At 40.6% G+C, this 27,937-nt stretch overlaps 2 protein-coding genes and 1 pseudogene across 2 annotated transcripts; 2 read left to right on the top strand and 1 right to left on the bottom strand.

The window, feature by feature from the left end:
• The first annotated feature begins 1,527 nt into the window (after positions 1–1,527).
• LOC131795004 (NFX1-type zinc finger-containing protein 1) lies at positions 1,528–12,319 on the top strand. Its single transcript, XM_059112567.2, has 6 exons — positions 1,528–1,668; positions 4,088–5,873; positions 6,220–8,824; positions 9,224–9,690; positions 10,111–10,384; positions 11,260–12,319. The coding sequence occupies exons 2-6, from the start codon at positions 4,088–4,090 to the stop codon at positions 11,558–11,560; spliced, it is 5,433 nt and encodes a 1,810-aa protein (XP_058968550.2). The 5' UTR covers positions 1,528–1,668; the 3' UTR covers positions 11,561–12,319.
• LOC136277660 (uncharacterized) lies at positions 1,993–3,984 on the bottom strand (annotated as a pseudogene).
• A 3,349-nt stretch (positions 12,320–15,668) lies between the features above and the next one.
• LOC131795125 (NFX1-type zinc finger-containing protein 1-like) lies at positions 15,669–27,636 on the top strand. Its single transcript, XM_066160267.1, has 6 exons — positions 15,669–15,756; positions 18,332–20,117; positions 20,464–23,068; positions 23,469–23,935; positions 24,350–24,623; positions 25,499–27,636. Exons 2-6 carry the CDS (start codon positions 18,332–18,334, stop codon positions 25,797–25,799), a joined length of 5,433 nt encoding a protein of 1,810 aa, XP_066016364.1. The 5' UTR covers positions 15,669–15,756; the 3' UTR covers positions 25,800–27,636.
• Positions 27,637–27,937: the final 301 nt, after the last annotated feature.

Here is a 27,937-nt window from a genome sequence, read left to right on the forward strand (position 1 = left end):
TTATCATAATTTTAGTGTTGAGTATTTGTACACAGTTTATTTCTGGAAAGGTTAAATTTTGTAAAGTTATGCATTTGAATTATGTAAACAACTTTCTTTGTGCCATAAAGAAACATTTGAATACAGTAACTGTTAAAGTAATCAAAAGCAGTTCTCTAGGTGTCATTGGGAACTTTACAACTAGTTAGGAAGTGCTGACCAGGCTGGCTAGGTAAAAAAGTTGTGGGGTTTTTTCCAGAGTCTCTTCATTTTTTGTAAATATTCCAGTGGCAAAATGAGGGTGGTAAGTATAAATAATGATTTGGTCTCATAGTGCTGGTTGATCACTGGTTTCCCATCCTTTTTGGGAAAAGTCTGGTCTACCTGTTCTGGTCACTGTTAAGTTGCCAAGTGAAGTCAAAATATGTGGACAATGTAATGGATGCATTGTAATGGATATATTTTTCATGAGAGAAATTTATTCTCATTACAGTTCCTACAATTGCAAGGACAGTTATCTGCAACTAGTCTTGGCAAACAAGAGTCTTCAGGTTGGTGATCCTTAGTGTTACTTAAAAGATTCCTATAGGGAAAATTTCTTTGAAACGACGGAAGAAGTGATGGGAACTTGTAATTCATGAGATATGATGTCCTTTGGATTTCAAGGGATTTCCTACAGGAAGAGGTTGCAGGGACTTCACGCTTGTGTATGACGTCCTTAACAACATTTTCCTAACTAAGAAAAACTTACTGATCCCAGTCCCCTAATTCTAGAGGAACTGAGGAGGACTACGACAGATGCACCCATGACTGATCATTTGGTAATGTAGCTAAGAGGGGAGGGGTTCAGAATGTGTGAGACCCCCCCCCCCTACCCCGTCCGTCCCCTTCATACAGGAAAAGTTTAATTTACTATGTAAAAAATCAACTTGATTCCTCTCTCCCTCAATGCAGTTAAGACTCTAGTATAGAACTCCTTTCTACAAGAAGATCCTTTCCAAGCTATGGAATGAGGGAGGTGGGGGGGGGGGAATTTAATTTGATCAAGATGCATGCTATCTCAAGTTATTTTTTAAAGAAGTTTGCGAGTTGTCGGCTCTTCTTTTTGCGATGTTATGAGAACAGAAGATCAATATAGGAAGTGGATAATGAAAACACCGGAAGCTTAAAAAAAATTACCTTCGCAAAGAAATGTAAAATCCACGTTTTCCCTATCCCTCGGGAAATTCCTTTACTGAACAGTTCCGTTCCCAGAGCCACTCGTTTACATTCGCCGAAGAACCTAAAAGCAAATAATTTTCTGGGAACGAGAGTATTGTCTGCCCAGTTTTGTGATGATTTCAGCAACAGAAAAGCACATTGGCAACGTTTTTCAAGCACCGGCATTTCTAGAGTATTCGCAAATTCCCAGTAAATCGGAACAGGAACTTTAATATTTCTCAGAATTGATGCCATATCTATCTAAAAATATCGAACCAATGAAATTACCGCAAATATGCATTTTATTAGTCTTTTACGTCATGCGGCAAATTCCAGAGAAAAATCAAACAGAAAGAGTGAATTTCTGAGGATTGAGAATTTAATGTGAATTACGTCTCCTTCGCAATTAAGGGATACTCTGAGCTTTTAAGTCTCACTGATCGTTGTTGTTTTTCTGTTCATGGATAAGAACATGTAACTCGCCTAAAGGTAAGTTAAAGCTGCAGTCCTGTAGCCAAGTTTGGCAAGGTTGGCATTATTGGATTGTCTCGAAACCACTCTGAAACAATCGTTTCGATCGTAAGCACGCTTTTAGTTAGAGTTACATTTAGTGATCACTATAATTACTATAATTTATATATATATAGATACATGCTTGTATGCAAAATTTTTCAGTGTGTATATTGCATAGTATTAAAGGGCATGTAAACCCAAAAAACATTTATTTTCTTTTCACATAGATGTTAAAGGTCATAGACAGGCCTACACAGACTCCCCTGTGTGGTTTTACGTTTGCGACGCAAAAGCCTTTAATTAAAGCTTCGCTCTGACGAGAATGTCTTTGAGCGATTTACCTCTTTTGTATGATATAATCGGAGGCGTTTTGTAAATTGTTTTCAGCAGTGGCTGATTTTGGATGAGGTTCCATTCTTGCATCAGTATTTGTTGTCAATTTTTTAACCCCTGGGTGGTATGCTGTCACAAAAGGCAATATTTTGCCTGTAGTTTTTTTGGTTTGTTTTTTAAGTGTTGACTGCCTTGCGGAAAACGAGACCTCAGATAACGTTTTTTCAATTAGGCTTTTTGGGTAACCACGTGCTTCAAGTCGTGTTTTGAAATTACACATGGCCTCCTGGAAATTTCTTTCCGAGGAGTTTGTTCTTAGAAGTCTGATAGCTTCTCCTTTAATAAAGCCTTTCTTAACACCTGGCGGGTGGCAAGATGAATAGTGTGTATATTGAAAGGTCTCGGTCGGTTTGTAGTGAGTTTTGACGTCGAGGATAGCTTCGTTTTGGAATCTTTCACCTTTGTAGACAACCGTGTCTAAGAATGTGATTTCAGTCTCTGAGATTTCAGCCGTGAACTTTATAGTTGGATGGAACGTGTTAGCTTGTTCTATGAATAGATCAATGTCTTGTTTACGAACATCCCACAGGGGGAAAACGTCGTCAATGTAACGCTTCCATACTCTCGGCTTGATACTGCTTTGGTGAAGCAGTTTTGTTTCAATTTCTGCCATAAAGAGATTGGCGAAAGCAACCGCCATTCGTGTTCCCATGGCAGTTCCAAAACATTGGAGATAGTTTACTCCGTTGAACTGGAACGAATTTTCTTTCAGTATAAGCCCGAGCATTTGTTTTAAGTAGTGGGACGGAATGGGAGGGCTGTTATTGTGGTATTTTTCGTATGCTTGGCATACTATTGTGATACCCTCTTCTTGTGGGATGTTTGTGTACAAGCTTGTTACATCTATTGATACTAAAATAGTATCATTTGACACTTGCGTTTTCTCTATAAAGTTGATGAAATCAGTTGTATCTTTGAGATAGGATTTTTGCTTTTGAGCAATAGGCTGTAATAAATGATCCACAAAGGATGATATCCTTTCAGTTGGTCCTTCGCAGCCCGATATAATCGGTCTACCCACTGGCAAAGGTTTGTGGATTTTTGTTAAACTGTAGAAAATCGGTATTCTGGGCGGATTTGAAAAAGCGCGGATCGAGGCCTGTCTATGACCTTTTCAACCTACGCGGCTCATATTGTTAAGGACGTGGCCCAGACTCTCCTGAAAAATGAAAAATTGAAAAATATCTTAAAAACCTTACAGACAATACATTAACTGATCACCAAGTCAGCGTGTTAGCAAATAATCCATAATGCACATAATGTTATTCAAGAAACCTTCATTATTTACATAAAGCACCTAACAACTGTTAAACGTGGTCGATGAGCCTCAAAGAGGAACGGTAAAGAAACCGGTCGAGAACACCTTTTCAAAGTTAAATAGAAGTCCTGAGTGATTTTTATCATTTTACGGTCAACTATGAGCAAATAATTACGAAAAAATTTGACTCAACTCTTGGAGAGCCTGTTTGGGCAGGCAGGCAGGCATAACGTGAGGGCCAAAGGTTCATCGGGTTGTTTTTATCTCAGTGTTACCCTATTTAAATTAAATTAACTGCTTCTTACCTCTTTTGATGCTTCTTTTGGTTTTAACAGATCATAACAATAAATGTGTTGCGATATATTTGCCCCACAAATTAAAAAATATCTCTTGAAAAATGGATATAAAAAGATAAGAGGTGAAGGATATTATTTTTGAACAAAAAATCATCTTGCTTTGAGACTAAACTTGGCATACAGGTCGATGACAACTGACAAGAAACTTTGGCACTAAACCTTACAATACTGCATCATTTGCCTGTTTTTATTAGTTTAATGCAGCTGGTAATTCAAGTTTCACTAAGTAAGATGTTACAGCAAAGTACTTGTTGAATCGTTTCCCTTTGCATTTAAGGGACACATTTTAGGGACATATTTTTCGGGTTCAAAGGTTGAAGTCCTTTTATAAAGGAATTCCTACCATATTCCTCTTTTGTTATCCTTATTTGACTACTTCCCCTTATAGATGTCTCATGACAATCGGAACGGTCGGAAGCGCGGCTACGAAGATAATTCGAAGACCGACCATCACGCCCCGAAACGACGACGAACAGATCGTAGAGAGGACACGAACAGTGCACCATCTCCGATAGGATTCAAATATTTGGAAGACATTTGTAAAGAGGGAGTCCCAGAAAATGCTATTTTAGGCTTAGTTAGTAAATCTAAGAGGTTCGAGGCGCTGTTGGCTCAAGACGAAATACGACCCGACTTGTTAAAGCTGGTTATTCGTGCTTTTCGTTTGCTGTGCTCAAGGAACAACCTCGTGGCCAAAAATGCAGAAAAATTGCTTCGGTCCTCCGCCACGGTAAAGTTCTGGACAGGGACAGTTCTTTCCAGTTTTATCGACGACATGCCTCACTCTGATTGCTGGAAAGACGAGAACAGCCGCATCTGTGTGCTGAATGATCTGACGGAGATTTTTCGTGTCCTCATTCCAACATTTGGTGAGAGCTTAGTAAATAAGCTTCCTTTGGCACAGCTTATTGTATCACTGGATGAACTCAAGGAAAAGAATCTCATCCAAGATATCGACGATCTTAAGAAAAAGATCCAGCACCTGAAAGAATTGAAAAATGAAGTAATTCGGCTTTCAAGGTCTGCACATGATCAGGAATCAGAAGTGGAACCACCGCAAAGTTTCAGAGAATTAAGCGTCATCCCTCAGGCGGTAGATCTTTGTTCCAAACCCTTCCTTCGCAAGAATATCACCGAAAGAAAGTACAATGACTTGGATCATTATCTAGATGTACAGTTTCGTCTCCTAAGAGAAGACTTCGTTAAACCTCTTCGAGATGGTATAAAGCAATTGACAAAGGAAAACAACTCCTTGGAACCGGGCGCTGAGGAAAAGACCAAACGCATCAACAAGATCTCTGTTTACAAGAGGGTCACTGTTCAATATCCCGTATGTAACAGAAAAGGCCTGCTTTACAGAATCCGGTTTAACTTGAATCATTCCAAAGTGAAGAAAGTGAACTGGGAGAGATCCAAGCGACTTAAGTTTGGTTCTCTAGTGTGCCTTTCTTCAGATGATTTTAAGTCACTCGTCTTCGCCACAATAGAAGAACGAAATCCTCGAGACCTCAGTGTGGGCGAATTAGACGTACGTTTTCAAAACGTTGATAAAGAAGAAATAGCCGTCTTTGTCAAGGAGAGAGAAGAGTTTGTCATGATAGAGTCACCGGCGTATTTCGAAGCATACAGACATGTTTTAGAAGCAATGAAGAATATAAAGCCTGAAGAATTTCCTTTCCAGAAATACATTGTGGAATGTGTTCAAAATGTTGAAGCTCCCAAGTATCAGAGAGAGAGACAAGGAGAACCAATCCCGTTTGACTTCACTGCTCTTTGTAGACGCTCCCCCGCTAAAAAATCTAAAACTTCGAAAGCTACCGCTGCACGCCCACAGGAGGGCGAGTCACAAGTCGCAGGCGCAACCATGACCGATTCCTCGTGCAGTCTGGAAGTTGCAAGGACCGAAGAACCGTCCTTCGATTGGTCAGACAGTAAGATCCTTGGCTTCAACGAGTCACAGATGCGTGCTTTTAAATTGGCGCTAACCAAAGAGTTCGCAGTCATCCAAGGACCCCCAGGCACTGGGAAAACTTACGTTGGCTTGAAGATCGCCCGAGCTTTCTTGGAAAACGCCTCTATTTGGCAGAACGGCGAGGGGAACTCTCCCATCCTTATGGTATCCTACACTAATCACGCTCTAGACCAGTTCCTGGAGGGTCTCCTACCAATGAAAGGTAAGTTCAAACTATTTTCTTTATTCCTTTCACCCCTAAGAGTGATTAGCATCTGATGTCTCCTTGCGATATCTCTTCTGAATCACACAGAAAGGTCAAGAGAATAAAGGAAATGATCACCAACTAAAGATGCTCTTAAACAAATTCTCCTTGTAAGCACCTTAAGAAACGTATGATGAACAATAGGGAGAATATGCATGATGATATTAGGGTGTAAAGGATAATTTTCTTTATTCTCATCACTTGTCTGCACGATATTAATTTTTTATAGATATAGTAAGGAGAAATTCTATCTTGGTCACTCACGGAAGTTAAAGGGTTAACCCGCTTCTCTCACTTTTGACAGGTGTTGTTCGTGTCGGTGGCCGCAGTAGAAATGAAAAATTAAATGATTATTCGTTGGTACAATGTCTACGACTCGAAAAGTTCATAACAGATGTGGCAACTCGCCAAGTTCGAAGAACAGCTAAGAGAGAAATCGAAGACCACAAAAGGCGCTATAAGCGTTCCACTTTCCTACTAAAGGCCTCACGAACGGCAATTTTGTCACTGCAAGAGCTTTACAACCAGGGCTGTGTTAAGGAAAGACATTTCCAACAGTTTCGTACCGTGGCCAGAAACCGACCAATCAATGAAGAGCTGGTAAGATGGCTGGACATAGAAAGGGAAGGAACAACTCAAAGATCTAGCTCAGAGGATTACCATCGACGAAATGATTTCCGCATGGAGTTTGCCACGCCAGGTTTCATCTTTGACGATGATGAATCTTCAGAGGAGAGCGTGAAATTGAGTAGCATAATCGTCCTGTCCATGCAAGATGCTAAAAATCCGAATTATGTTAGGAGAAATCTCACAAACAACGAGGCAATGACCAGAAGCCAAGAACAAAAAATCCGTCATGTTGAACGGTTGTCGAGGAGAGATCGCTGGAGGTTGTACAAACTGTGGGTTCAAAGATTGGAGATCAAACAAAAAGAACACTTGAAAACATTTCAAGAAGTATACGAAGAAGCATTGTCCCGTGAAGCCGAACTTACTACTGATAGGGAGTACAGGGTTCTTCGTGATGCACGTGTTATTGGCATGACAACCACTGGTGCTGCCAAATACCGCCGCATTCTACAACGGATTCGCCCCAAAATCATTCTGATTGAAGAAGCTGCTGAAGTGCTAGAGGCTCACACAATTACGTCGCTGACACAAGACTGTCAGCACTTGATTTTGATTGGAGATCATCAGCAACTAAGACCTAAACCACAAGTCTATGACCTCGCTAAGAATTACAATCTGGATGTGTCACTGTTCGAGAGAATGGTTAAAGTCGGTCTTCACTGCGAGACTCTCAATATACAGCATCGTATGAGACCTGAAATTGCCGCCTTGATGAAACATATTTATGACGATCTCCAGAACCACGAATCGGTAACGAAATACGAAGACATCAAAGGCATCAAGAAGAACATGTTCTTTATCAACCACAGTCATTTAGAGAATCCTTGTGAAGACTCACACAGCCATGTGAACAAACACGAAGCCACGTTTTTAGTCGCATTGTGCTATTATTTAGTACAGCAAGGGTATGCAGCCAATCAGATTACCCTTTTGACAACTTACACGGGGCAGATGTTTGCCATCAGAGACTGCCTCCTCGAGAGAAATAGTCAAGAACTCAAACATGTGTGTCTGAAGACGGTCGACAACTTTCAAGGCCAAGAGAATGACATCATTCTTCTCTCGCTCGTACGCAGCAACAAGGATGGAAATGCTGGATTCTTGAAGATCGTAAATCGCGCATGCGTGGCTCTATCCCGTGCCAGAAAGGGTTTTTATTGTATTGGAAATTTTGCCCTTCTCTCGGAGGCAGGTGAGATATGGAAAAAAATTGTGAACGACTTGGAGAAGAGTGGTAACATTGGCAACGGACTGCCCCTTTTGTGCCAAACTCATCGAGAAGAAAATACAGCCGAAACAGCCGAAGATCTCAGCAAGAAGGCTCCCTCTGGGGGATGTCTGAGGTCATGCATGGTGCGTCTGAATTGTGGTCATGTATGTAAACAACAGTGTCATCCACGTGACACTAAACACGAGAATTACATCTGTGATGAGCCTTGCGGAAGGACCCTCAACAAGTGTGGTCACCCGTGCTTAAATCATTGTAAAGATCCTTGTATGGAGTACTGTTGGGAACTGGTAGACAAAGTTTTACCAATGTGTGGTCACGTTGTAAAGAATACAACATGTGGTACCAACGTAAAAGTACTGGAATGCCAAGAAAGGTGTGATAAAACCCTCTCCTGTGGCCATCGTTGCCAAGCCCGCTGTTCGCAGCCTTGCACCGCCAAATGCAATGAGCTCAAGAAAATATCGAAGGGGGACTGGCCATGCGGACATGAAGTCACTATTGCTTGCTGGGCCACTCCATCAGATTGTACAGCGCCATGTGGTGGCAACTTGGAATGCGGTCACGAGTGCTCCGGGAAGTGTGGCGATTGTCGTTTGGGACGACTTCACAAGCGCTGTGAAGAGGAATGTAAACGCAGTCTAGTGTGCTCACACGTCTGCAAGGAGCGATGTAGCATCCCGTGCCCACCGTGTCCTAGGACCTGCGAAATTAGCTGCGGGGACAGTAAATGTGGTAGAGCGTGTGGAGAGCTGTGCTTGCCATGTCGTTATCCGTGCTCGTGGGAATGTCAACATCACAAGTGTTACAAGCAGTGTCACGAAGTATGCGAAAGACGGAGATGTGACGTGCCGTGCAAGAAAACCTTGTCATGCTATCACGTATGTCGCGGTTTGATGTGCGAGAAGGAGTGCATTTGTGTCGTGTGCATGAAAAATGACGACGCATCTAAAATTACAGACATATTCCTCGGTGGCGAGGACGAGGTAGATGCCCGGTTTATCAGGCTCCCAGACTGCCAACACATCTTCGCAGTGTCTGATCTTGATAGGTACTCATAACTTGGTATTTTGTTTTTCGAATACCTGTGGCCTATTCAACTATAAATGGAATTGTAGGGAGTTTTTCACATTATAGCTCATAGCCCAATGATGCGTCTTGTAAGATCTTTTCAAACTCATAATAGGTGCTTTGATCGTGAAAACAATGTTCCTTTTTATAATATTTCTCGTTATGATTTTGATCTTGTAACCATTTTCAAAAGGCTAATGTCATGTCAAGGTACCATCGTTGCTGAGGTCCATGGGTAGATTTGGTAAATGATGTTTGGGAAGCCTTGGTTGGTTTACTTCTTTTTTGCTTTTTGGGCTTGGTTTGGTGTCTTTTCAACCATTTTGTGTTTCCTCCGTTTTGAGATCCTATAATCCTATACTTCGTTTCCCTTTTTTAGATACATGGATATGTCACAAGATGAAGCGACTGGATCTCACGTGATACAAACAAAAGTGTGTCCACGCTGTTTGGTTCCAATCCGCACGTGCTTGCGATACAGTGCCATTATCAAGCAGCAGATTCACGACATACAGAAGGTGAAGATAGCAATGTGGAATATATCAAAAACGGCGAGTCATGACTTGCAGAAGAAAAAGTCTGACCTTGAACAGCGTCTGGAAAGTTTGGAAACAAAGTTAAGAGGTGAAAGACAGAAACAATCGTTGATAACACTGAGGAAGTCTGTTGCTGGGCTGCTGAAATATGACGATCAACTTATGGTTTCTATCAAAGAAAATGAAGTAAAGATTGCCCTCATAGAGAACCAAGTGACTCTGATGGAGCGGTTATGTTTCATGCGCGCCAAAATAAAGAAGAACCTCGGTAAGATCCCGATGGAGATCTGCAAAGAGAATAGCCTAGAAAGTAAGTCTGTATTTGTCGTTATTGAAGTTTCTTCGCCGTTTGAATAATTTACCAAAAACTAAGACAAACTCGCATGACATCAAAGAAATTTGAACATGCCCTCCCTCTCCCCCTCCCTCTCTCTCTCCCTCCCTTCCCCCCTCAGTCTCTCTCTCTCTCTCTCTCTCTCTCTCTCTCTCTCTCTCTCTCTCTCTCTCTCTCCCTCCTCTCTCTCTCAATTATTTGGGTACCGTAGGGTAGTACTGCTGATCTACTCAAAGAGGAGCCCATTACTGGGCTCCAGTAATGAGCTCCTGACTCAAAGAAAAGTGCTGTTTGCCTTGTCGTGACACATCAATTTGAATACACCCGGTAACTGTGAAGAAGTACACACCCGATTGACATACAGTAAGCAATGGACATCGATTTTCTCTTGGACAGGTGATCACGTGAAAAATGAGCTGAGCTATCTCGAAAAGCGTTTCATGTCCTTCAGAGTAACGCACAGAGAACTACAAGACATCAACACAGAATTCTCCAGACTCAATCTCCAACTCGAATTCTGTTTACTGAGTCATGATGTCAAGAGCCTGGAACTAAAGCTAGATGAAAGTTGCGAAGAGATGTTCACTGCAGTAAAGGAGCAGTTGTCCAGCGGTAAACGCATAATAGACGAGCGCCTCGAAAAACTGATGAAAAACATTGAAACGATAAGGTACGTTTTTAACAACAAATTGCGCAATTTTCTCAATATGTAAGCTAATTAAGTATTAACTTACTACTTTTCATTCTTTGTGAGACTCAAATGTAGCACGAGGACATTCCTAACAAAAATAGTTTTGGAATGGAACCTTTGCAGAGATGCCAATCTCTAGAGATCTCGAATCTGGATATTTTTTTTCGGACCAGCATCCCCGACCAAATTCGCCAAAGCGATCCCCCCGGGAACTTTCTTTTTTATTTGGACCCCCTACTCCCCCCACCGAGCAATTTCGAGGGAAAAACGTGGATATATCTATCAGAGACTTCAATTGGTTGAATACTCATCCAATCAGACTCTCGCTTATATAGGAGTAACAAAAAAGAAACTCTCTCCTTTTTGTTTGCAACGAACAACGCGCAACACGCGAGAAAATGAAGCCAGAAACCGTAATACAAGCATCAGAAGCTGGGTGATTTTGGAATTTTGGAACATATGGAGCTTAAACCTTAGGTTTTTGTGAGCAACTGATCCAAACTTCCCTTTATCCGGGAGTTTTGGTCACCCGTACGGAGAGCGGAAAATTGGGTCTGTATCCGGGAGAGTTGGCATATATGCCTTTGTATGTACGTTGCCTTTCCAGTTTATTGCATGATATTGGTCAAAGTTGTAAAGTAATGTAGGGGAAATGATACATTGAATTTGTTTTTTCCTATAATTCAAGCATCTTTCAAAGTTTGACACAAAAAACATAACTGCTCCCTATAGTGATCGGTTGATAGTGCCAGCAAAGTTCTAATTACACCTCCTTTAAATAGTAGCGATTCGCCTCGTGTCGTAAATCTAAATACTAAATTCTTCATGAGAAACAATAATATTTTCGTATTCAGGAGGACCGAGCCTGCTCTTAACCCGTTGACTCCAGAAGAAAAGAGGCAGATTGTGAAAGCAATTGGTCTGTCTAAGGGTCATTGGTTCAAATGTCCCCGTGGACATGTCTATGCAATTGGTGAGTGCGGCGGCGCCATGGAGACAAGCAAATGTCCTGAATGCAAAGCTGTGATTGGTGGAACAAGCCACAAACTGGTGGAGGGAAACCAACTGGCTTCTGAGATGGATAATGCGCAGTACCCGGCCTGGTCTGAACAAGCAAACTTAGCTAACTATGGAAACTTAGATGAAATAGTGTGACTTTTTTATGTTGATAGAGCTCAATGAGCTTCAGTTTGGCTTGAAGAAAATCACGTTTATCATAATATCCATTCAGAAAGGTAAAAAAAAAAAAAGCTAGAAGCCGGTTGGAACGCAAATTAAAAGCGCGTAAAAACGAGAATGACTACGTACTGACAGATTTTAGTTTTGGATTTGGTTGGTTAAGAATTTGGCTCGATTTTTCTTAAGCACTCAAAGAGCCAAGTGAGGCAAAAGCAATGTAGTCCCAGACCGCATCTGACACTCAACTGACATTGCATCAAGATGAATCATCCATAAAACTTATAATTATATTACTTTTGATAGTGAGAGGCAAACTAACGTTTTTTACGAACGTTCATGTTTCAGAAAAATATATTTTTGGGTAACTTGTGTGAAATATTTTACGACCTGATTCTACAGTTCATCTGATTTGACAAATATAACAAACTTTGATAGGACTTACGTGCAACAGTGTGTTATTACAATACTCAAGGCACAGTAATTTAAAGATAAGAGCTCAGACACGAATAGTCCATAGAACTCATTATTAGAAGAAAAATATGAAATATGATAGACAGTTATAACAGTGGCGTGGCCAGAAAGGGGGTGCCTAGGTGCTCCTGGTATCCGTTGTCAGATGATTTTTTTGTTACAATCTAATAATTCAGGTGGCGAAAAAAATGAGAATTGAAAATGCATGGCATGCACTGTAGTTAGGTGGGTACACTGGGTGTGTGGAGAGACAGTTCCCACCCATCCCCCCCTTTTAGAAATCTTAACTAGGCCTCTTTCCAGGGTAAGCGTCTCTTCAGTGCATGTTAAACTTCGCAATGGATTCTGTTGTGGCAGTGTTAGTCTCAAGTTTTCAGATTGGCAGGCCATTTCGAGGAAATTAAAACTTTCTTCATCATCTCAAATCCAAGTTGATTACTGATTAAAATAATTCGAGAAGTACCTGATATTGTTAGACATAGAGTGTAAATGCTAGGTGTCCTGTGCACTAGGCCCAGTCTGCGCCGAGGTGTTGTCATTCGACACGAGGTCAAACCTCGGCATATACGTGCTTTTATCGCTTGTTATTTTCGCCTTTATTTCTCGGATAAGGATCGTTTAACTAGTCTCACATCGAAGGAATAGAACATTACGGAAGCATTACGGATATTTCAGCAGTTTTCAAGGTTACGGATAGAGACAATTGCTTGTTTGTAAGGATTTCTTGTACGGTATTGTATTCGAACGGTGTGCTGAGCGTAGTTGATCGGATCGAATAAAACGTGGAATTGACATCGAATTGACGGCTGTTACATAGAGTCTGCTATAAAGGAAGGGTTCTGTGTACATGTTATTTGTTTTTATAAGGATTTGTAATGGTAATAGGACTGAGTGGAATCCAATTTGGTTTGCAATCATATGAGTGATAACAAATGGGATGACTGCGTAAAAAATTTAAATTTCCAAGAAAAGAAGAATAGCCAAGTTATGAAAGAAAGAGAAAATTTGCATTAACCCTTTAACTACCAGAAGTGATTACCATGTAACTTCTCCCAATAGTATCCATGTATTATACAGCAAACAGGTAATGAGAACACTCAAACTCATCAGGTACAATTTATTACCTTGATTGAACACCTGATTCTCATAATTAATTTACAAGGAAATTTGTAGTAGCTGGAGGGGAGAATTGATGATCAGATCTTGGGAGTTAAAGGGTTAATTAATGGACTTGTAGTTCTGATCACATCAAAATAAGGTTTTTTATCAGGGCTATTATGAAATTCCCTGGTGTTTTGGAAAAGGTTGATTATAAGGCCTTACATTTAACTCTTTAACTCCCAGAAGTAATCAGCATATAACTTCTCCCTCTAATATCCTCCCCTCATCCAACAAACAGATCATGAGAAAACTCAAACTTATCTTGTAGAAGTTGTTAATGTAATTAACACTAAATTCTCATTACTAATTTACAAAGAAATGTGTAGCTTCTAGAAGGGAAAATCAACAATCAGATCTTGGGAGTTAAAGAGTTAAAAACCAACATTTAGTGATGTTCCTTTTTGAGTTTGTCTTGTAGTTCTGATCACTTCAAAATCAGTTTTTTCTCAGAGCTAAAATGGAATTCCCTGGTGATTAAGAAAATATTGATTGTAAAAGACTGTAAACCTTTTTGAGTTTGTCTTGTATTTACAACTATAAATGGGTTAATGTCTGGGTATAAAAAAGAAATGTTTTCTACTGGGTTAGTTTAAATATTTGGGGTCTCAAATTACAAAGTGAATGATGGGATGATATTAAATATTTGATTAAGGATACATGAAGTTCTTAAACTTGGAATTTCTAAAGGATAGATTTTACTAATACTAATAAATATGAAATTCTCAATGATATTTTAGGCTGTGTATCATAAGTGTTGAGTATTTTTACACACTTTATTTCTGAAAGGGTTAAATTTTGTAAAGTTATGCATTTGAAATCATGAATTATGTAAATGGCTCTCTCTGTGCAATCAAAGACAGTTACTGTTAGTATCAAAAAAAGTTCTTGAGGTGTCATTGGGAACTTTACAACTAGCTAGGAAGTGCTGACCAGGCTGGCTAGGTAAACAAGTTGTCAACAGGGTTTTTTCCAGAGTCCCTTGACTTTTTGTAAATATTCCACCGGCAAGAAGAGGCTGGTAAGTATGATAATTTGGTCACACAGTGCTGGTTGATCACAGGTTTCTCATCCTGTTGGAACAAGTCTGGTCTCCCTGTTCTGTTTACTGTTATAAGTGCCCAAGTAAAGTCAAAATATGTGGGTAATGTCCACCATATGTCGATATTGTTTTTATGAGAAATTTGTTCTCATTACAGTTTCTACAATGGCAGGGACAAGTCTCTGCAACTAGTCTTAGCATACAAGAGTCCACAGGTTAGTAATCCTTAGAGTTCACTAAAAGTTTTCTATGTGTACTGCAGGAAGAAGTTGCAGGGACTTCACCCTTGTGTATGACATCCTTAACAACATTTTACTAAGTAAGAGAAACTCATCTCAGTCCCTGAACTCTAGAGGAACTGAGGAGGACTAAGACAGATATGCCCATAACAGACCATTTGGTAGTGTTAGTAAGAGGGGAGGGGTTCAAAATGTGTGGGACCTCGCCTCACCCCCTCGCCTTCCCCTTCCCCCCATCTCCCTCTTACTCAAGGAAAAGTGTAACTTACTAAGTGCAAAAAAAACAACAACAACAACGTCACCTCCACCAAAATATATATAAGACTTGAATATAGGAGTTCTTTCTATAGGAGGATAAATTTCTCAATCATGAAATGAGAGGGTTGTGCGGGGAATTTCATTTCATTTCAATGAATCAATGGGAAGCTGACAAAAGTTACACTGACACAAAAATATGAATTGAAATCCATGTTCTCTCCATTCCTCGAGAACTTCCACCATTTACCGTTTTACAGAAAGGAAAGAGTACTCTGAGAAAAAGAATATTAGCTGGCCATCCATTTGGTCGCACTGCCTGGGAAATTTGCACGTCTGTCACTCACTGAAGGAACATTTTACACTTGGAAGTGAATTATCACACCACGGCAACATTTTCCAAGCACTGACTTTTGATTCGCGTAAAAGCGGAACAGGAACGGAGATATTTCTCAGAATTGATGACGAATGTGTCTAAAAATAACAGACCTGTGAAAATACCGAAAATATGCATTTTGTCAAGTGTTTTCGCCAGGTGGCAGGACGAGACCATTTCTGCATTAATTATCATAAGGACTGCAGGGCAAACCGGAAGTAGAATCTCAAATGCCAGGAGCGATAGAAAGTTGTTCCTGTCCATAACTTTTAAAATTTTTCCTCATTCCCCGACACAGAATGAATCAGTTTGGTGGTGATGGTTTTGTTATCCTCTATTTAGAAATATATGTTTGTAAAATTAAAATTTCTTCAAAGAATTCTCAGAAACCGGAGAGGAACAGAACTGTTTCTCAGAATCGATGACGCACAAGTATTTAAACAATAGACCAATCACATGGCAGAAGTCTCACATTTTTGACATTCTTAATTACCTCCAATCGAATGACGCTGCTGATTTCCGTAGAATTTGCGCAGCTGAAAAGCAATTCGCAGAAACTAGTATAGGATGAAAAATTTTCCTCGTGAAACAAAGCTCGGTTTCGATGACGTTTTGAACTTGTAATTTCAAGGTAGGTTTTTTAAACTTTGGTGGTGCTCTTTAGCAGGATCTCTTCTGGAATCGCTCGAGGAATTTTTGTACTAAATTATCCAAGAACCTGAAAACTGAACAACAGCCTTCGAGCAACTAAATGATACGTTCGAGGAAACATTATTGACTCAGGTATAGCCATTTTGAAGAGCTTTGTATTTCTGTGAAATACCAAAGTGCGCAGATTGAAACTTCATCGCTGAGCTGTCTCTGAAAGCTTACCGATGACGATTTTCGTTTCAACCCTTTCATCAGGTTTCATCAATTCCTCTGAAGAGGAGATGCTTTTAAACCTTGAACGCTCGACAGAAAAAGGGGATTTTTCAACTCGTAGTCAATACTTATTGTTTGATTTATAATCTTTGAAAACTTCGTCTTTTAAACTGGATTCGATTTAGTTCACATCTTATAAACCACTGGCGCATGGAAGTTATGGGGAATGCATCTTTTGTATCCGCAATTATTCCAGCGACTTCATTGATTCGAACAAACTTTTAGGCGAAAATTCCGTTTTTATCAGACTGTTGCCCTTTGCGCCGCCGCATTTTGTAAAGACTATCATAACAAAACGTTTGTTTACACCAGATAAAAGTCCAAAGTTGTTAGTCAAATAAGAACTAGTTTGCATTGTTCGAATAATTTTTTTTTTTGGGGAGAAGGTACAACATTCACTTCGCTAAAATTTGCATTTTCTACTTTGTGTTGTAAAACCAGAGTTCCTTTTCGCAGTGACATATCGCTTTGACACCTTGTTGCAGTCTTTTCTTTTGTAAATCAGTTTAAGTAATTATACCAACCGTTGTTGGGAACTCCTGTGAGTGCCGAATACAACCACCGGCAGACAACCCTGTGGATTTGAGGCCGCGTGACGTGACGTCAGCTATTTGATACGCTAACGGTCGATCTCGGCAAGGCGCGAGTGATCCCGAGGAATGTTTCATAAATACCGCAAATCGTAACATTTTGTCCCCAAAATCCGCTTAAGGACAGTCAGATAAATAAAGTTCACTTCCCTTCGTTTTCCAGTGTTGTCTCAAGTGATTTTTCGGGGTTTTGGGACGGTTAATCCTGCAGTTTTGCACTCATGCCATTCCAAAGACAAAGGAAAAACTCAAGGCGTGCAACTTCCAGGACCGTCTGGACCGAAAGCCCCCAGAACTCAGGGCGTGAAATTAACTTTTTTTTCTGATAGCCACTTGGCTCCTAAATTCTTCAAAGTGGTAGCCAATTCAAAAAAAGTTGGTCGCCATTTTCAAAGACAAACAAAATCTTTCTTTACGCTGTCAGCGTTCTAGATAGACCCTCCAAAATTAAGTTAGAGAAAAGATCTTTAACGTGCTACAAAGTGGACACTAGGATGGATGATAAACAACGTTCAGGCTCATCTAAATCCAAGATGGCGTCTAGTTATCGATCGAGATGCATGTGCTACGTTTTGGAAACAAACTTAACGAGGAAGTTTGCCGCGGATTTATCTTTGCAAATCTTTTTAATTGACTATATCTCTTGGTAAGGTTATGATGAAACGTTCTAGTCGCCAATTTGGCGACTAACTTTCAGGATTTGGTCGCCAAAGTGAAAAATTTAGTCGCATTGGCGCCTGTATTAGGCGCAATTTCACGCCCTGGAACTTCGCTGAATTTCTTCGGTTTCCAAATGTCGCTCGATTTGTAAGAACCAAGCCAAAAATCAGTTCAATTGCCCGCCTCTAACTGCCTCAAAAGCCTGCTTGATTTCCGATATTCGCTCATTATCTATCGTCGACACATGATGTGGACCGAAGTGGTCGATCGTAAGTCTTCGAATAATCGTGTTAAAATTCAAATTAATCACTAACCGAGCTCAGATTTCACCCGACCCTCCCCACGCCAGTGCATAGTGTGTTAAGCAGGCAGGCGTAACGTGAGGGCCAAAGGTTCATCGGGTTTTTATCTCAGTGTTACCCTATTTAAATTAAATTAACTGCTTCTTACCTCTTTTGATGCTTCTTTTGATTTTAACAGATCATACCAATAAATGTGTTGCGATATATTTGCCCCACAAATTAAAAATGTCTCTTGAAAAATGAAGATAAAAAGATAAGAGATAAAGGATATTCTTTTTGTCAAAAAATCATTTATGTCATCTTGCTATGAGACTAAACTTGGCATACAGGTCGATGACAACTGAAGAGAAACTTTGGCACTAAACCTCACAATGCCACATGATTTGCCTGTTTTTATTGGTTTAATTCAGCTGGTTAATTCAAGTTTCACCAAGTGAGATACCAAGACTAAACTTGGCATACAGGTCGATGACAACTGAAGAGAAACTTTGGCACTTGACCTTACAATACCGCATGATTTGCCTGTTTTTATTGGTTTAATGCAGCAGGTTAATTCAAGTTTCACCAAGTAAGATGCCACAGCAAAGTACTTATTGAATCGTTTCCCTTTGCATTTAAGGGACATATTTTAGGGACATATTTTTCGGGTTCAAAGGTTGAAGTCCTTTTATAAAGGAATTCCTACCATATTCCTCTTTTGTTACTCTCATTTGACTACTTCCCCTTATAGATGTCTCGTGATAATCGGAACGGTCGGAAGCGTGGCTACGAAGATAATTCGAAGACCGACCATCACGCCCCGAAACGACGACGAACAGATAGTAGAGAGGACGTGAACGGTGCACCATCTCCAATCGGATTCAAATATTTGGAAGACATTTGTAAAGAGGGAGTTCCAGAAAATACTATTTTGGGCTTAGTTAGTAAATCTGAGAGGTTCAAGGCACTGTTGGCTCTAGAGGAAATACGACCCGACTTGTTAAAGCTGGTTATTCGTGCTTTTCGTTTGCTGTGCTCAAGGAACAACCTCGTGGCCAAAAATGCAGAAAACTTGCTTCGGTCCTCCGCCACGGTAAGGTTCTGGACAGGGACAGTTCTTTCCGGTTTTATCGACGACATGCCTCACTCTGATTGCTGGAAAGACGAGAACAGCCGCATCTGTGTGCTGAATGATCTGACGGAGATTTTTCGTGTCCTCATTCCAACATTTGGTGAGAGCTTAGTAAATAAGCTTCCTTTGGCACAGCTTATTGTATCATTGGATGAACTCAAGGAAAAGAATCTCATCCAAGATATCGACGATCTTAAGAAAAAGATCCAGCACCTGAAAGAATTGAAAAATGAAGTAATTCGGCGTGCAAGGTCTGCACATGATCAGGGATCAGAAGTGGAACCACCGCAAAGTTTCAGAGAATTAAGCGTCATTCCTCAGGCGGTAGATCTTTGTTCCAAACCCTTCCTTCGCAAGAATATCACCGAAAGAAAGTACAATGACTTGGATCATTATCTAGATGTACAGTTTCGTCTCCTAAGAGAAGACTTCGTTAAACCTCTTCGAGATGGTATAAAGCAATTGACAAAAGAAAACAACTCCTTGGAACTGGGCGCTGAGGAAAAGACCAAACGCATCAACAAGATCTCTTTTTACAAGAGGGTCACTGTCCAATATCCCGTATGTAACAAGAAAGGCCTGCTTTACAGACTCCGGTTTAACTCGAATCATGCCAAAGTGAAGAAAGTGAACTGGGAGAGATCCAAGCGACTTAAGTTTGGTTCTCTAGTGTGCCTTTCTTCAGATGATTTTAAGTCACTCGTCTTCGCCACAATAGAAGAACGAAATCCTCAAGACCTCAGTGCGGGCGAGTTAGACGTACGTTTTCAAAACGTTGGTAAAGAAGAAATAGCCGTCTTTGTCAAGGAGAGAGAAGAGTTTGTCATGATAGAGTCACCGGCGTATTTCGAAGCATACAGACATGTTTTAGAAGCAATGAAGAATATAAAGCCTGAAGAATTTCCTTTCCAGAAATACATTGTGGAATGTGTTCATAATGTTGAAGCTCCCAAGTATCAGAAAGAGAGACAAGGAGAACCAATCCCGTTTGACTTCACTGCTCTTTGTAGACGTTCCCCTGCTAAAAAATCTAAAACTTCGAAAGCTACCGCTGCTTGCCCACAGGAGGGCGAGTCACAAGTCGCAGGCGCAACCATGACCAATTCCTCGTGCAGTCTGGAAGTTGCAAGGACCGACCAACCGTCCTTCGATTGGCCAGACAGTAACATCCTTGGCTTCAACAAGTCACAGATGCGTGCTTTTAAATTGGCGCTAACCAAAGAGTTCGCAGTCATCCAAGGACCCCCAGGCACTGGGAAAACTTACGTTGGCTTGAAGATCGCCCGAGCTTTCTTGGAAAACGCCTCTATTTGGCAGAACGGCGAGGGGAACTCTCCCATCCTTATGGTATCCTACACTAATCACGCTCTAGACCAGTTCCTGGAGGGTCTCCTACCAATGAAAGGTAAGTTCAAACTATTTTCTTTATTCCTTTCACCCCTAAGAGTGATTAGCATCTGATGTCTCCTTGCGATATCTCTCCTGAATCACACAGAAAGGTCAAGAGAATAAAGGAAATGATCACCAACTAAAGATGCTCTTGAACAAATTCTCCTTGTAAGCACCTTAAGAAACGTATGATGAACAATAGGGAGAATATGCATGATGATATTAGGGTGTAAAGGAAAAATTTCTTTATTCTTATCACTTGTCTGCATGATATTAATTTTTTATGGATATAGTAAGGAGAAATTCTATCTTGGTCACTCACGGAAGTTAAAGGGTTAACCCGCTTCTCTCACTTTTGACAGGTGTTGTTCGTGTCGGTGGCCGCAGTAGAAATGAAAAATTAAACAATTATTCGTTGGCACAATGTCTACGACTCGAAAAGTTCATAACAGATGTGGCAACTCGCCAAGTTCGAAGAACAGCTAAGAGAGAAATCGAAGACCACAAAAGGTGCTATAAGCGTTCCACTTTCCTACTCAAGGCCTCACGAACGGATATTTTGTCACTGCAAGAGCTTTACAACCAGGGTTGTGTCAAGGAAAGACATTTCCAACAGTTTCGTACCGTGGCCAGAAACCGACCAATCAATGAAGAGCTGGTAAGATGGCTGGACATAGAAAGGGAAGGAACAACTCAAAGATCTAGCTCAGAGGATTACCATCGACGAAATGATTTCCGCATGGAGTTTGCCACGCCAGGTTTCATCTTTGACGATGATGAATCTTCAGAGGAGAGCGTAAAATTGAGTAGCATAGTCGTCCTGTCCATGCAAGATGCTAAAAATCCGAATTATGTTAGGAGAAATCTCACAAACAACGAGGCAATGACCAAAAGCCAAGAACAAAAAATCCGTCATGTTGAACGGTTGTCGAGGAGAGATCGCTGGAGGTTGTACAAACTGTGGGTTCAAAGATTGGAGATCATACAAAAAGAAAACTTGAAAACGTTTCAAGAAGTATACGAAGAAGCATTGTCCCGTGAAGCCGAACTTACTACTGATAGGGAGTACAGGGTTCTTCGTGATGCACGTGTTATTGGCATGACAACCACTGGTGCTGCCAAATACCGCCGCATTCTACAACGGATTCGCCCCAAAATCATTCTGATTGAAGAAGCTGCTGAAGTGCTAGAGGCTCACACAATTACGTCGCTGACACAAGGCTGTCAGCACTTGATTTTGATTGGAGATCATCAGCAACTAAGACCTAAACCACAAGTCTATGACCTCGCTAAGAATTACAATCTGGATGTGTCACTGTTCGAGAGAATGGTTAAAGTCGGTCTTCACTGCGAGACTCTCAATATACAGCATCGTATGAGACCTGAAATTGCCGCCTTGATGAAACATATTTATGACGATCTCCAGAACCACGAATCGGTAACGAAATACGAAGACATCAAAGGCATCAAGAAGAACATGTTCTTTATCAACCACAGTCATTTAGAGAATCCTTGTGAAGACTCACACAGCCATGTGAACAAACACGAAGCCACGTTTTTAGTCGCATTGTGCTATTATTTAGTACAGCAAGGGTATGCAGCCAATCAGATTATCCTTTTGACAACTTACACGGGGCAGATGTTTGCCATCAGAGACTGCCTCCTCGAGAGAAATAGTCAAGAACTCAAACATGTATGTCTGAAGACGGTCGACAACTTTCAAGGCCAAGAGAATGACATCATTCTTCTCTCGCTCGTACGCAGCAACAAGGATGGAAATGCTGGATTCTTGAAGATCGTAAATCGCGCATGCGTGGCTCTATCCCGTGCCAGAAAGGGTTTTTATTGTATTGGAAATTTTGCCCTTCTCTCGGAGGCAGGTGAGATATGGAAAAAAATTGTGAACGACTTGGAGAAGAGTGGTAACATTGGCAACGGACTGCCCCTTTTGTGCCAAACTCATCGAGAAGAAAATACAGCCGAAACAGCCGAAGATTTCAGCGAGAAGGCTCCTTCCGGGGGATGTCTGAGGTCATGCATGGTGCGTCTGAATTGTGGTCATGTATGTAAACAACAGTGTCATCCACGTGACACTAAACACGAGAATTACATCTGTGATGAGCCTTGCGGAAGGACCCTCAACAAGTGTGGTCACCCGTGCTTAAATCATTGTAAAGATCCTTGTATGGAGTACTGTTGGGAACTGGTAGACAAAGTTTTACCAATGTGTGGTCACGTTGTAAAGAATACAGCATGTGGTACCAACGTAAAAGAACTGGAATGCCAAGAAAGGTGTGATAAAACCCTCTCCTGTGGCCATCGTTGCCAAGCCCGCTGTTCGCAGCCTTGCACCGCCAAATGCAATGAGCTCAAGAAAATATCGAAGGGGGACTGGCCATGCGGACATGAAGTCACTATTGCTTGCTGGGCCACTCCATCAGATTGTACAGCGCCATGTGGTGGCAACTTGGAATGCGGTCACGAGTGCTCCGGGAAGTGTGGCGATTGTCGTTTGGGACGACTTCACAAGCGCTGTGAAGAGGAATGTAAACGCAGTCTAGTGTGTTCTCACGTCTGCAAGGAGCGATGCAGCATCCCGTGCCCACCGTGTCCTAGGACCTGCGAAATTAGTTGCGGGGACAGTAAATGTGGTAGAGCGTGCGGAGAGCTGTGCTTGCCATGTCGTTATCCGTGCTCGTGGGAATGTCAACATCACAAGTGTTACAAGCAGTGTCACGAAGTATGCGAAAGACGGAGATGTGACGTGCCATGCAAGAAAATCTTGTCATGCTATCACGTATGTCGCGGTTTGATGTGCGAGAAGGAGTGCATTTGTGTCGTGTGCATGAAAAATGACGACGCATCTAAAATTACAGACATATTCCTCGGTGGCGAGGACGAGGTAGATGCCCGGTTTATCAGGCTCCCAGACTGCCAACACATCTTCGCAGTGTCTGATCTTGATAGGTACTCATAACTTGGTATTTTGTTTTTCGAATACCTGTGGCCTATTCAACTATAAATGGAATTGTAGGGAGTTTTTTCACATTATAGCTCATAACCCAGTGATGCATCTTGTAAGATCTTTTCAAACTCATAATAGGTGCTTTGATCGTGAAAACAATGTTCTTTTTTATAATATTTCTCGTTATGATTTTGATCTTGTAACCATTTTCAAAAGGCTAATGTCATGTCAAGGTACCATCGTTGCTGAGGTCCATGGGTAGATTTGGTAAATGATGTTTGGGAAGCCTTGGTTGGTTTACTTCTTTTTTGCTTTTTGGGCTTGGTTTGGTGTCTTTTCAACCATTTTGTGTTTCCTCCGTTTTGAGATCCTATAATCCTATACTTCGTTTCCCTTTTTTAGATACATGGATATGTCACAAGATGAAGCGACTGGATCTCACGTGATACAAACAAAAGTGTGTCCACGCTGTTTGGTTCCAATCCGCACGTGCCTGCGATACAGTGCCATTATCAAGCAGCAGATTCACGACATACAGAAGGTGAAGATAGCAATGTGGAATATATCAAAAACGGCGAGTCATGACTTGCAGAAGAAAAAGTCTGACCTTGAACAGCGTCTGGAAAGTTTGGAAACAAAGTTAAGAGGTGAAAGACAGAAACAATCGTTGATAACACTGAGGAAGTCTGTTGCTGGGCTGCTGAAATATGATGATCAACTCATGGTTTCTATCAAAGAAAATGAAGTAAAGATTGCACTCATAGAGAACCAAGTGACTCTGATGGAGCGGTTATGTTTCATGCGCGCCAAAATAAAGAAGAACCTCGGTAAGATCCCGATGGAGACCTGCAAAGAGAATAGCCTAGAAAGTAAGTCTGTATTTGTCGTTATTGAAGTTTCTTCGCCGTTTGAATAATTTACCAAAAACAAAGACAAACTCACATGACATCAAAGAAATTTGAACATGCCCTCCCTCTCCCCCTCCCTCTCTCTCTCCCTCCCTTCCCCCCTCACTCTATCTCTCTCTCTCTCTCTCTCTCTCTCTCTCTCTCTCTCTCTCTCTCCCTCCTCTCTCTCTCAATTATTTGGGTACCGTAAGGTAGTACTGCTGATCTACTCAAAGAGGAGCCCATTACTGGGCTCCAGAAATGAGCTCCTGACTCAAAGAAAAGTGCTGTTTGCCTTGTCGTGACACATCAATTTGAATACACCCGGTAACTGTGAAGAAGTACACATCCGATTGAAATACAGTAAGCAATGGACATCGATTTTCTCTTGGACAGGTGATCACGTGAAAAATGAGCTGAGCTATCTCGAAAAGCGTTTCATGTCCTTCAGAGTAACGCACAGAGAACTACAAGACATCAACACAGAATTCTCCAGACTCAATCTCCAACTCGAATTCTGTTTACTGAGTCATGATGTCAAGAGCCTGGAACTAAAGCTAGATGAAAGTTGCGAAGAGATGTTCACTGCAGTAAAGGAGCAGTTGTCCAGCGGTAAACGCATAATAGACGAGCGCCTGGAAAAACTGATGAAAAACATTGAAACGATAAGGTACGTTTTTAACAACAAATTGCGCAATTTTCTCAATATGTAAGCTAATGAAGTATTAACTTACTACTTTTCATTCTTTGTGAGACTCAAATGTAGTACGAGGACATTCCTAACAAAAATAGTTTTGGAATGGAACCTTTACAGAGATGCCAATCTCTAGAGATCTCGAATCTGGATATTTTTTTTCGGACCAGCATCCCCGACCAAATTCGCCAAAGCGATCCCCCCGGGAACTTTCTTTTTTATTTGGACCCCCTACTCCCCCCACCGAGCAATTTCGCGGGAAAAACGTGGACATATCTGTCAGAGACTTCAATTGGTTGAATACTCATCCAATCAGACTCTCGCTTATATAGGAGTAACAAAAAAGAAACTCTCTCCTTTTTGTTTGCAACGAACAACGCGCAACACGCAAGAAAATGAAGCCAGAAACCGTAATACAAGCATCAGAAGCCGGGTAATTTTGGAATTTTGGAACATATGGAGCTTAAATCTTAGGTTTTTGTGAGCAACTGATCCAAACTTCCCTTTATCCGGGAGTTTTGGTCACCCGTACGGAGAGCGGAAAATTGGGTCTGTATCCGGGAGAGTTGGCATATATGCCTTTGTATGTACGTTGCCTTTCCAGTTTATTGCATGATATTGGTCAAAGTTGTAAAGTAATGTAGGGGAAATGATACATTGAATTTGTTTTTTCCTGTAATTCAAGCATCTTTCAAAGTTTGACACAAAAAACATAACTGCTCCCTATAGTGATCGGTTGATAGTGCCAGCAAAGTTCTAATTACACCTCCTTTAAATAGTAGCGATTCGCCTCGTGTCGTAAATCTAAATACTAAATTCTTCATGAGAAACAATAATATTTTCGTATTCAGGAGGACCGAGCCTGCTCTTAACCCGTTGACTCCAGAAGAAAAGAGGCAGATTGTGAAAGCAATTGGTCTGTCTAAGGGTCATTGGTTCAAATGTCCCCGTGGACATGTCTATGCAATTGGTGAGTGCGGCGGCGCCATGGAGACAAGCAAATGTCCTGAATGCAAAGCTGTGATTGGTGGAACAAGCCACAAACTGGTGGAGGGAAACCAACTGGCTTCTGAGATGGATAATGCGCGGTACCCGGCCTGGTCTGAACAAGCAAACTTAGCTAACTATGAAAACTTAGATGAAATAGTGTGACTTTTTTATGTTGATAGAGCTCATTGAGCTTCAGTTTGGCTCGAAGAAGATCACGTTTTTCATAATATCCATTCAGAAAGGTGAAAAAAAAGCTAGAAGCCGGTGGGAACGCAAATTAAAAGCGCGTAAAAACGAGAATGACTACGTACTGACAGATTTTAGTTTTGGATTTAGTTGGTTAAGAATTTGGCTCGATTTTTCTTAAGCACTCAAAGAGCCAAGTGAGGCAAAAGCAATGTAGTCCCAGATCGTATCTGACACTCAACTGACATTGCATCAAGATGAATCATCCATAAAATTTATATTTATATTACTTTTGATATTGAGAGGCAAATTAATGTTTTTTACGAACGTTCATGTTTCAGAAAAATACATTTTTGGGGTAACTTGGGTGGAATATTTTACGACCTGATTCTAAAGTTCATCTGATTTTGACAAATATAACAAACCTTGATAGGACTTACGTGCAACAGTGTGTTATTACAATAGTCAAGGCACAGTAATTTAAAGATAAGAGCTCAGACACGAACAGTCCATAGAACTCATTATTAGAAGAAAAATATGAAATGTGATAGACAGTTATAACAGTGGCGTGGTCAGAAAGGGGGAGGCTAGGTGCTCCTGTCATCCGTTGTCAGATGATTTTTTTTGTTACAATCTAATAATTTAGGTGGTGAAAAAAATGTGAATTGAAAATGCATGGCACGCGTTGTAGTCAGGTGGGTACCCTGGGTGTGTGGAGAGACAGTTCTCACCCCCTCCCCTTTTAGAAATCTCAACTATGCCTCTTCCTGGGGTAAACGTCTCTTTAGTGCATGTTTAAAAATTCGTCATGGATTCTGTTGTGGCAATGTTAGCCACAAGTATTCAGATTGGCAGGCCATTTGGAGGGAATTAAAGCTTTCCTCATCATCTCAAATCCAAGTTGATTACTGATTAAAATCAGTTGAGAAGTACCTGATGTTGTTAGACATAGAGTCTGCTATCAAGGAAGGGTACTGTGTACATGTTATTTGTTGTTTTATGGATCTGTAATGGTAATAGGACCAAGAAAAGAAGAATATCCAAGTTATGAAAGAAAGGGAAAATTTGCATTAACCCTTTAACTCCCAGTAGTGATTACCATGTAACTTCTCCTTATAGTATTTGTATATTTAATATAGCAAACAGGTAATGAGAATACTTGAACTCATCAGGTACAATTTATTACTTAATTAATAGACTTGTAGCTCTGATCACATCAAAATAAGGTTTTTATCAGGGCTAAAATGAAATTTCCTGGTGATTTAGAAAAGATTGATTATAAGGCCTTACACTTAACCCTTTAACTCCCAGAAGTAATCAGCATATAACTTCTCCCTCTAATATCCTCACCTCATCCAACAAACAGATCATGGGAAAACTCAAACTTATCTGGTAGAAGTTATCAATCTAACACCAAATTCTTATAACTAATTTACAAAGAAATATGTAGCTTCTAGGAGGGAGAATTAACAATCAGATCTTGGGAGTTAAAGAGTTAAAAACCAACGTGTAGTGATGTTCCTTTTTGAGTTTTTGTCTTGTAGATCTGATCACTTCAAAATTAGTTTTTTTCTCAGAGCTAAAATGGAATTCCCTGATGATTAAGAAAAGATTGATTGTAAAAGATTGTAAACTTTTTGAGTTTGTCTTGTATTTACAACTATAAATGGGATAATGTCTGGGTATAAAAAAGAAATGTTTTCTACTGGCTTAGTTTAAATATTTTGGGTCTCAAATTACAAAGTGAATGATAGGGTGATATTAAATATTTGATTAAGGCTACATGAAGTTCTTCTTAAACTTGGAATTTCTAAAGGATAGATTTTACTAATACTAATAAAATATTAAATTCTCAACGATATTTTAGGCTGTGTATCATAAGTGTTGAGTATTTTTACACACTTTATTTCTGAAAGGGTTAAATTTTGTAAATTAAGTTATGCATTTGAAATCATGAATTATGTAAATGGCTCTCTCTGTGCAATCAAAGAAAAAAGTGAATACAGTTACTGTTAGTATCAAAAAAAGTTCTTGAGGTGTCAATGGGCACTTTACAACTAGTCAAGATGTGCAGACCAGGCTGGCTAGGTAAACAAGTTGTCAACAGGGTTTTT

Source organism: Pocillopora verrucosa, chromosome 13, assembly GCF_036669915.1.
Source record: "Pocillopora verrucosa isolate sample1 chromosome 13, ASM3666991v2, whole genome shotgun sequence".
NCBI lineage: Eukaryota > Metazoa > Cnidaria > Anthozoa > Scleractinia > Pocilloporidae > Pocillopora > Pocillopora verrucosa.

Coding starts and splice junctions, on each gene's coding strand:
- LOC131795125 (XM_066160267.1), top strand. CDS start 18,332: ATGTCTCGTGATAATCGGAACGGTCGGAAGCGTGGCTACGAAGATAAT. Junction 23,069..23,468: donor GCAGTGTCTGATCTTGATAG/GTACTCATAACT, acceptor TCCCTTTTTTAG/ATACATGGATATGTCACAAG. Junction 23,936..24,349: donor CAAAGAGAATAGCCTAGAAA/GTAAGTCTGTAT, acceptor TCTCTTGGACAG/GTGATCACGTGAAAAATGAG.
- LOC131795004 (XM_059112567.2), top strand. CDS start 4,088: ATGTCTCATGACAATCGGAACGGTCGGAAGCGCGGCTACGAAGATAAT. Junction 8,825..9,223: donor GCAGTGTCTGATCTTGATAG/GTACTCATAACT, acceptor TCCCTTTTTTAG/ATACATGGATATGTCACAAG. Junction 10,385..11,259: donor AAAAACATTGAAACGATAAG/GTACGTTTTTAA, acceptor TTTCGTATTCAG/GAGGACCGAGCCTGCTCTTA.